This window comes from Pseudorasbora parva, chromosome 6 (genome assembly GCF_024679245.1).
Source record: "Pseudorasbora parva isolate DD20220531a chromosome 6, ASM2467924v1, whole genome shotgun sequence".
Lineage (NCBI taxonomy): Eukaryota > Metazoa > Chordata > Actinopteri > Cypriniformes > Gobionidae > Pseudorasbora > Pseudorasbora parva.
Genome location: NC_090177.1, coordinates 6,736,447 through 6,747,080, shown reverse-complemented (window position 1 = coordinate 6,747,080; position 10,634 = coordinate 6,736,447). Strand labels below are relative to the sequence as shown.

Here is a 10,634-nt window from a genome sequence, read left to right as displayed (position 1 = left end):
CAAATGGACGATCATAAACTGTTGATGGCAGTTAAATTAATATTGTCTTTTTTTATTAGACTATTGATATTGACTGGTTTGAGTTCTTTATTGGTAAAGGCAAGGGAAATGGCCTCAAACACACCAAAATGCAGGAAATCACATCTACGAAATAAAAAAAATTATTGGGGGAGAAACCCCCAGACCCCCCTGCAAAAATTTTTTTTAGGTCAGAGCAACTGCCCCTCAAAAATCCTGTGCACGTCCCTGTGTACTATATACAGGTATATTGAAGCGGCAGTGGATTTCAGAATCCCCTTTTCAATTGTCTTACATTATAATCATTATATGTCTGACAAGGTCTGATAAACATTATATGAAACATACTAGCCAAATTTAAAATAAATATCATACATACCATATGGGCTTCAGAGGAGCGGGGTAACAGTAATTGATCAATGCACTGGGTCTTTTGCCCTTCAGCAACACAGGCCTGATGTGACGGCTTGGTATGGGGAAATGGAGCGAAAACTCAAAAGCATGAAGAAGTTGATTTTTATTAAATAACAAAATATGGAACAAACATTACACCCATGAGGGGGAAACCAAATGTCAAATAAAAACTAAACACAACGAGCAGGAAGCAGTAGCATCGGAACAAAAGACATCCAACATACCAACAATAATAACTGAAGACACAATGAGAATATAAAGGGTGACCAATCAAGCAGGAAACCAGGGAGAACAGGTGGGGCATAGTTGCTGGACCGACCATCTGATAACTTTTTATTTTTATTTAGAGAGCCCTTTCATGGGTACTGCTGTTTGTGTTGATGCCATCTAGTGGCTGCCACATTTTTATTGTCAGAGTGTCACTTCCTGATGAAAGTCATAAAACCATAGAGTGAATGTTCATCAGATCAGTTCTTCAGGTGCTTCATCAAGGACACGGCACAAAGCAGAAAGTGATATTTGTTTAAGTGACCATCAACATGTGGGTTTTCATTGTGTTCTTCATCAGTAGGGAAGGTAAGAAATATTTTCTTTCCACAAGCATATTAAATATTGTTCTAGTGGTTGTGGTCACCGGTTAAGTGACATTTGTGAAGTGAATTTCATGCTTCATACAAGACTTGAGTTTTACCAACAACACAACATATCCACATTTATGCAACATTTAAATAAAAGTGAGCAAAATTGATAAAAGTAATAGTAATGTTTGGCAAGGGAAATGTGTATAGCACAATAAAAGAAAGTAGAAGAAAAAAAGGGAATATATTAGATAAAATGACAGGATTATAGGCTACATTAAAATTAATATGAGGGACATGTAAGTAAGTAAAAAAAAAAAGAAAGAAAAAAACAATGCAGTGCAGTGCGACCGTATATAAAGCGCAGAAACGCAGGAAATGCACAGTTAAACAGGTTTCGGTTTCTAATCTGGACTTAAAAAAATATCTACCCTCAGGGCACATCTGACATCCTATGGAATTTATGCTTGATCCATTGGATTGAGATTTGAGAGCTTTAGATTTTGGTCTGACTCTGAGGCCATTATCAAGGCACGCACTTCCAAAAACAATGCGGCCCAAACATTTACATTTACATTTAATCATTTAGCAGACGCTTTTATCCAAAGCGACTTACAAAAAAAGGGGAGAGCAATAGAAGCAACGAAACAGACAAGGCCAACAACCTGTAAGAGCTGTAAGACATCTCAATTAATTAGCACAGTACACTTTGTTTTGTTTTTTTTGTTTTTTTGTGTGTGTTTTTTATAGACATCTACAACAAAAACTCAAGTACGCAAAATGCCGAACACTGGATTTTGATAGCTATGATAACCCATTAGGACTAAGGCTGTTGCCCCAACTGTTGTCGTTAATGCAGATTCAGTGGCCCAATGGGTTGGTTTTGTATTCTAGCTAAACGCGCAGCAATAGCCATCTACAACAAAAACTCACGTACGCAAAATACAGAACACTGGATTTTGATAGTTATGATAACTATGTAACATACCCGCCTGAAGGCACAAATCCGGATGAGAGACGTAGATATGATCCAGGAGTGTGCGCTTTTTGGTCGTTGCTGTGGTGATCAGTTAGTGCTATTCTGTATTGGTCAAGTGCAAATGGAAAAGATGTGTCTTAAGATGTTTTTTAAAAATGGCTACAGACTCGGCAGCACGAATTGAGATCAGCAGGTCATTCCACCAGGTGGGAACGGTCCAGGAAAATGTCCGTGAGAGCGATTTCATGCCTCTTTGGGATGGAACCACGAGGCGCCGCTCGCTCGCAGAACGCAAGCTTCTGGAGGGTGTGTAAGTCTGAACAAGTGAGTTTAGGTATATTGGTGCAGAGTAAGTGGTTGTTTTGTAGGCGAGAACTAGTGCCTTGAATTTGATGCGAGCAGCCATTGGCAACCAGTGCAGTTTGATGAAGAGAGGCGTAACATGCGCTCTCTTCGGCTCATTAAAGACCACTCTCGCCGCTGCATTCTGGATCAGCTGCAAGGGTTTGATAGTGCATGCTGGAAGCCCAGCCAGAAGAGCATTACAAAAGTCCAGTCTGGAGAGAACAAGAGCTTGAACCAGGAGTTGTGCAGCCTGTTCTGATAGAAAGGGTCTAATCTTTCTAATGTTGTATAAAGCAAATCTGCAGGACCATGTTGCAGTAATGTGGTCAGGGAAGTTTAACTGGTCATCAATCACAACTCCAAGGTTTCTGGCTGTCCTTGATGGAGATATGGTCGATGAACCAAGCTGAATGGAGAAATTTTTATGAAGTGCTGGGTTGGTTGAGAAAACAAGTAATTCTGTCTTTGCAAGATTGAGTTTAAAATGATGCTCTTTCATCCAGTCAGAAATGTCTGTCAGACAGGCAGCGATACGAACACTGACTGTAGGATCATCTGGTTGAAATGAGAAGTAGAGTTGAGTGTCATCAGCATAGCAGTGATAGGAGAAGCCGTGTTTCTGAATGACAGAACCTAATTATGACATGTAGATGGAGAAGAGAAGTGGTCCAAGGACTGAGCCCTGGGGAACTCCAGTAGCTAGATGATGTGACTTAGACACTTCACCTCTCCATGACACCCTGTAGGACCTACCAGAGAGGTACGACCTGAACCACTGGAGAGCAGTTCCTGCGATCCCCGTCTTCTTAAGTGTTGACAGGAGAATCTGGTGGTTAACTGTGTCAAAAGCAGCAGACAGATCCAGCAGAATGAGCACTGAGGATTTGGAAGCTGCTTTTGCCAGTCTCAGTGCCTCAGTTACCGAGAGCAAGGCAGTCTCAGTCGAATGGCCGCTTTTGAAGCCGGATTGGTTGTTGTCCAGGAGGTTGTTCTGTTCAAGAAACATAGAGAGTTGATTGAACACAACTCGCTCAAGGGTCTTTGCAATGAAAGGCAGAAGGGATACCGGTCGGTAGTTTTCTAAAAGTGCTGGATTCAGAGAGGGTTTCTTAAGCAGTGGGGTTACCTGAGCCTGCTTAAATGCTGTGGCAAAGGTTCCCGTATGAAGAGAAGTGTTGACAATGTGAGTGAGTGCAGGAGTGATTGAAGAAGAAATAGCCTGAAGGAGGTGAGTGGGTATAGGATCAAGTGGACAGGTAGTAGGGTGATTGGAAAAGGTGAGTTTAGAAATATCTGCCTCGGAGAGCGGAGAGAAGGATGGAAGCGTGTTTGTGTTAGTTGTTGAGATGTGCGGGTCAGTTTGTGATGAGGAGAACTGTTTGCTAATGAGAGCTGTTTTGTTTGTGAAAAATGATGCAAAGTCATCAGCTGTAAGAGTTGATGAAGGAGGGGGAGGAGGAGGACAAAGGAGAGAGGAGAATGTTTTAAAGAGTTTACAAGAGTCAGAGGAATTGTTAATTTTGTTGTGGTAGTATGTTGTTTTAGCAGTGGAGACATTTGTAGAGAAAGAAGAGAGAAGAGACTGATACAAGGTAAGGTCAGTATAGTTTTTAGATTTCTGCCATTTCCTCTCTGCCGCCCTGAGTCCAGAACGATGTTCACGGAGAACATCAGACAGCCAGGGGGCAGATGGGGTGGGGCGGGCTGGTCTGGATGAAAGGGGGCAAAAACTGTCTAAGGAGAATGTTAGAGTGGAGCAAAGAGTGTCGGTAGCACTGTTAATGTCCAGTGCTGAGAACTGAGCAGGTGGAGGGAGTGAAGATGAAACCATAGTGGATAGGCGAGAGGGAGAGAGTGAGCGTAGATTACGCCGAAAGGTAATCTGTGTAGGAGTACGTGTTGTATCAGGAGTCAGTATGAGGTTAAGAGTGATGAGAAAGTGGTCTGAGGTGTGTAATGGAGTAACTAAAGTGTTGTCCGTGGAGCAGTTGTGTGTGTAGACAAGGTCTAATTGGTTACCTGATCTGTGAGTAGCCGTAGTAGATACTAACTTAAGGTCAAATGAAGTCAGTAGAGTGCTGAAGTCTGCAGCTAGGTGTTTATCAAGATGGATGTTGAAGTCACCAAGCAGAATCAGTGGAGTGCCATCCTCAGGGAAGCTAGAAAGTAACACATCCAACTCCTCCACAAAGTTACCGAGGTGACCTGGAGGATGATAGACCACTACCACATGGATTTTAACAGGGTGAGTAATAGTGATTGAGTGCGATTCAAATGAATTGGCCGGTAGAGACAGCAATGGATCAAATTTCCAATCATTTGAGATAAGCAAACCAGTACCCCCACCCCTCCCAATAGGCAGAGCAGTGTGTGAAAAAGTATAATTGGTTGAGAGGGCTGCAGGAGTGGCAGTGTCCTCTGGTTTGATCCAGGTCTCAGTTAGGGCCATGAAGCTGAGCTGAGAATGAGTCCCAATAGATGAAATAAAGTCTGCTTTGTTTACAGCCGACTGGCAATTCCAGAGACCAATCGGAATAGAGAGTAAAGTAGCAGAGGATGTTAGGATATAGCGCAAATTATTAGGATTGCGGCGTCTTGTGCGTACAGAGCGTGATTTACGAGTGCTAGTAGTTATAGTTGAGATTTAAAAGCACATGGTGAATACAGATCAGAGAAAAGGCAAGATAGGAATTAGAAAAGAACCGAACAAAAATAATGAAAAGGAAGATGATACTCAAGTGCTTTGCCGGGGTCCTTGCTCGGGATGAGTTGCACAAGGAAGAGTTGAGGTCTTTACACTCGTTGGTCTTCACACAAGGAGGGCTTCCGCTGCCGCGGACTATCACGCTATTTATACTCACCTGTGTATTGTTATTGAAAGCAGCTGGGAACGCCCCCAACAAACTCACTCCCAACGTGGCAAAGCCCAAACAAATGCCAACTCAACAAATGCTAACTCCCACACACACCGTGAGAATACACCAAAACTAATAATACACACCACTGCACTACACAGACACACTTATCCAACAACAAATGAACAAACAATCAAATGAGAAAAGTTACAAACACTTACAGAGTAGTTGTCTATCAGTCAACTAATTGCTCCTCTCAAAGTCTCCAAATTCAATGATAGGCTATGATATCCTACCTGCCTGTCAAGATATGTATTTCCATACTTCCGCACACATGCTCGTTTTTTCGACATATTTTACAATCCTTTCTGAACCAAAACAAGGATCTTAAGCTGCGTTCGCATCATGTTTTAACCATCATTTAGAGACATTCAGAGATGTCTGTTTCAATGTTCCAGGTTTTGTTGAAGAAAGTTTTCATATAGTTTCAGGTCTCGTGAATGGAGAGCGGGATGAGGTAAAGACAGTGATGGAGGGAGACGTTCTGACTTTGCAAACAGGAGTTCCTGATCTGAAAGGCGAGGATGAAACAATGTGGCTGTTTACAAATGGCAGCCAAACCACCCGTATAGCACAGATGTATCAGAGTAAAGTATGGCTTCATAAGAGACTCGCTGACAGATTGCAGATCGACCAACAGACAGGATCACTGACCATCTGGAATATCAGTGCCAGTGAATCTGGACTTTATAAGCTTGAACTCACCATCAATGAATTAGTCTCCAGGAGAACATTCAGAGCTAATGTATATGGTAAGTTTTAAAGGGGTACTTCAGCGCTGGGAAGATGAATCTGTATTTAAACTGTGTCATCAATGTAGTAGAAATGTGAAATTATTTTTGAATTTGGTGCCTTCTAGACTGAGAAAAGACAGAAAATGTATTTTTGTCTCATGGGGATGAAAGATTACAATTCCCAGAATGCTTCGCTGCCCTGTGAGGCCATTCCCAAAGCCACCAAATTGATTACTGTGACTGAGTTAGAGAAGACACTACAATTAAAAACTGAACGTGTGTGTTCAATATAATGAGTGAGTCACCGCGCGAGTATCACAGCACTGAGCACTAACTGCAGGAGTCAGATAAATGAGCTGATGAGCTCTCGTGATGAGAGGTGAGGTAATCGCGACTACACTCACGGCATACATTCACAACGCGAGTTCAGTCTGGCGCATTTCAGTTCATGGCTTTGCAAGCTTAACTTTCATAGAAATTAATTTGAGAAGTTAGAAGACTTACATTGCTAACCATAGCTCCGTTTAAATGAGTGACTGTAGCTGAGCTGAGCTCTGAGTGTGATCTCCATCCCACATGCGCAGATTCAAAACATACAGAAACGGCTCCCTCTGCTGGCTGTAGTCTTTAGCCTTTGGGCAAACATTCCTCCTATGATGCAAATATCGTCAATTTGCATCATAGGAGGAATTTTTCCAGAATAAATCTCTTGTCTCAGGGGGATATGAGGGGGGAAAGCACAATCATTTCAATATACTCCAGGGTTTCTACTGATACAAAGCCATATGCTAATCGCTGAAGTAACCCTTTAAATACTGCCAATACAAGATTCAATACTAATGTGTCACATTCTTGGCCAGCAGACTTATACATAGAGTCATTTATTTATTTAATCTATTTAATAGATTCAATCAAAACCAACTGTGCTAATCTGAATTAGCATGACCAAGGTTGCCTATAAAACCTGGAATGAAATCTTGAAATTGCATGGTACTGAGAAGCAAATCCAAGGAAAACAAAAAAAGACTGGGTAACACTTTATTTTACAGTGTCCTGGTTACGTATGTTACATATACTTACCATAGTAATAACAGTAGTGTATACATAATTGCATGCAACTAACCCTCAACCAAACCCTAATCCTATAGTAAGTAAATGTCGTTAATTACTTGCTCAGTTATAATGACACCTTAAAATAAAATGTAACCAAAGCCTGCAATTAAATACAACTCTATTGAACAAGAGAAAACGCTCCACTTAATAACGTAACCTCAGTTCCTCGTCGACACTTTGACGAAAACAATTTGCTTTATCGATGCCAGAGGCAGCAGGAGAGCAGTCTCTCGGGAGAGAGGCCGAATGTTGGCTGATCGTGAGCTGCTTAAAGAGAAGGCCCGTGAGTGCCCTAACACAATGGACAGGTCCCAGAAAGGGACCATGTTGGGGTAAGGCAGGTTTAACGTTCTGGCCACGCTGGGAAATCTGACTATCATGTCGTGTTTCCCAGTTAGCTACAGGAGTGTGGTATGCTACGATAGCTGTTGTGTATACTTTGAGCGTGGAGAAAGTTAGCCCACCGTTCAACAACTCCTGCATGAAAATGATCTTACAAGACATGGGGTCTCTACGCCGGGCTTGGCAACAGCAGGAAAAGATAGCCCATTTCTGCATGTAAAGCTTCAGAGATTGTGTTCGTGACCTTCTGGGGGATGCGTAGAGGCTCCTGTCAATAGGTGAAGGTTTCACAACTGGATCAGCTGAACCATTTCTGGGAACCACAGCTGCTCCTGATAGAGTAGTGTCAAGAGTAAGACTGAGCATCTGTCCTCCCAGATTCAGCTGATGACCTGTGCTACCAAGGAAAGGAATAAAAAGCAATCAATTGTTGAGGTAAGTCAGGAATTGTTTTCTCAAGTCTGGTGGCGTGGGCACGGCCACGGGGCAGCGAAGTGCCATCTGGGTAGGGCGGACATAGTACCGAATTGATGATGATTTAGGGTGACTAGAAATCAAGGAGGGATGTTTTGTCAGCATCCTTGCTCTCCAAGTTTAAGGTGGAGCTTTGAGCACCACTAAACAGGCCTTCATATGGCTGATCGTCTGGTCAGTTTTCTTAGTAGAACACAGAGCAAGGTCAGTTGCACCGTGCAGCACCTTAAAAACAACAGGATCTGGGCCGGACTCATCCATAGCATGGAGAAGTTTGGCTTGAAACACTAGAAGGACCGCTATTGTATGGAGAGCGGATAGCTTGACAGGCTGCAGAGTAGGTTTGCGATGGCCTCCTTCTGGGGAAAGCTTTCGACGTTGTCAACCATAGTAAAGGCGGGCGACGCAGAAGAGTGAGCACGGGCCAAATTGCGGGCCAAAATAAGATCTTTGAACTTTTCAGAATTTATCTTAAGAAATGCCTAAAGCCGGGTGCACACTGTGCGATTTTGGCCACGATTTGGCCGTCTGAGACAAATTTAGCAAATCCTAAAAGATTCCTCTGATCCTAGGCTAAAATTTGATGTCTTTGATCGTTAGTTTGACATGTTCACCGGCAGCCGATTAATGACTGCTGCGATCAAATTTTACCTCAGACGAAATTCTGGCAGTGTCTGAAGATTTAGCACAGAATCCTGCAGTGTGACTTCTCCTACGATGACAGTCAAATATTTCCGTTTTTCACAGACAAACTATGACCAAAACAAGAGCTTGAGATTTCTTTATAGCCAGCATTTCAGTCCCGCGTGTAATGCAGCTCACCGTCACTGAACATTGACTGATGATGTAAAACTCCGGACGAGTTTTCTTGTGCGCGTCCGTTTTTAGAGCGCCTTCACTATCGTGCAGTCTGACATTAATACCAACTGAGATCTTACAGTGTGACATGGCTTACATCGGGGATCATGTTCGTACAGTCTGACAAGGGACATTCGCAAAGGATTTTGAAAAATCGCACAGTGTGCAGGACCCATTAAAGGGATAGTTTTTAGAAATTTAAATTCTGTCATTTAGTCACCCTTAAGTTGTTCCAAACCTGTATGAGTTTCTTTGTCGAGCTAAACACAAAATAAGATATTTTGAAAAATGTAACCAAGCAGAGAGAACAACTATTCACTAACCTAGTAGGGAGAAAAAAAATCTGTTAGTGAATGGTTGATCTTTCTGCTTGGTTACAAACATTCTTCAAAATATATTCTTTTGTGTTCAGCCGAACAAAGAAACTCATACAGGTTTAGAACAACTTGAGGGTGACTAAATGACAGAATTTTTGGGTGAACTTTAACTTCTTCTTTTTTTTGTGTGTGTGTGTGATTTTTGTGAACCTGGCCCCAGATGTTATATATATCAGGCCAAATCTCATTATGACTTGAAACCATCATCTCCAGTGTGATTTCTATATCCTCTTTCCCTGAAGCACCAGTTTCTGTGCCTGTCATCAGTAGTGCCTCATCTGTCAGTTCAATCCATGCTCATGGTGAGTCCACGTTTTCCCATATTTTCATTGATTTACCTGTTTTTCAGCAGGAGAAACATCAGTTTGACTCAAAGTGGTACGAATACAAATACTTGATGTACAACAAAGGTTGAGCTGAGCGGACGCATCTTTATCCTATAAAGCATACAATAGATTTTCTAGATAAACAGGAGCTTATTTTGAAAGGAATCATACTCAAACTCGTGAAGACTGGTTTGATATTACAACACTGATTTTATATAATTATCTGCCAGATACATCACAACCACCAGAAGAGACAGAAGACCCAAACAAAGATTTCTGCCTTGTATTCTGCTCTGTGAGAAATGATCGAGACGTGTCCATCTCGTGGTATAAAGGGGATAAAATGGTGAACCAGATCAGCAATCCTGATCTCAGCATTAACCTCAGTTTACCATTAGAGCTTCATTATAATGACCCAGAGATCTACAGCTGCACGGCTGCAAATCCAGTGAGCAATAAGAGCGTCCGTCTTCACAGGAAAGAGATCTGCCAGGTACGAGGTAAGAGAACTATATTTAACACAGAGGTCTCTTCCTGCGACATACAAAAACATATGATGTTCATGAATAAGTCTCTTCTCTTTCAGATTGTGCAGAGCGTTGTGGTGTCACCGAGGCTCTGATTCGACTGGTTCTGTCTGGTCTGGTGGGAATTGCCACGGTTTTCTTTCTTGTTGAGCATGTGAGGCTCTGTTAATCTCAGAGAAGAGCTGCTGAATCTGGGTGCTGATATTTTTGTTAGACCAACCAACATGTCTTCTAATATATAGGGCTTTAGTTACAAGTTCATCAAAATATGTTGCGTGACCAAACTTTTCGTTTTTCACATTGGCATTCAGGTTTTGATGCTAATGCTCTGAAATTACTTCCGCCTCACAGAGTAATTTGAATTTTATTGACTACTCCCACTATTTCAGCCGTAAATCAGCTATTATGAATGCATGTTAAGGGTATTCTTTTCTCTAAAACAAGAAGGTTGTTCAATGGAATTAAACCTCTTTAAAATGAAAGCACTACCAGGGGAGCAGGAAGTGGTTTTGTGGCTTGTTAAGCTGAGGGAAACATTACACCTAAGAGGATTGGCAAAACAGAACAATACTAACAATTAAATGCGATAGAAATGTGTAGATTTCAGCCTTTTACCGGTCAAGTCTTTTTGATA

The 10,634-nt window shown here is 42.0% G+C and overlaps 1 protein-coding gene across 1 annotated transcript; it reads left to right on the top strand.

Moving 5' to 3' along the window:
• Window positions 1-979: 979 nt before the first annotated feature.
• Window positions 980-10,330, top strand: LOC137079192 (natural killer cell receptor 2B4-like). The gene is made up of 5 exons (XM_067447151.1): window positions 980-1,008; window positions 5,675-6,001; window positions 9,390-9,449; window positions 9,704-9,973; window positions 10,060-10,330. The coding sequence occupies exons 2-5, from the start codon at window positions 5,719-5,721 to the stop codon at window positions 10,167-10,169; spliced, it is 723 nt and encodes a 240-aa protein (XP_067303252.1). The 5' UTR covers window positions 980-1,008; window positions 5,675-5,718; the 3' UTR covers window positions 10,170-10,330.
• Window positions 10,331-10,634: the final 304 nt, after the last annotated feature.

Coding starts and splice junctions, on each gene's coding strand:
- LOC137079192 (XM_067447151.1), top strand. CDS start 5,719: ATGGAGGGAGACGTTCTGACTTTGCAAACAGGAGTTCCTGATCTGAAA. Junction 6,002..9,389: donor ATTCAGAGCTAATGTATATG/GTAAGTTTTAAA, acceptor CTTTCCCTGAAG/CACCAGTTTCTGTGCCTGTC. Junction 9,974..10,059: donor AGAGATCTGCCAGGTACGAG/GTAAGAGAACTA, acceptor CTTCTCTTTCAG/ATTGTGCAGAGCGTTGTGGT.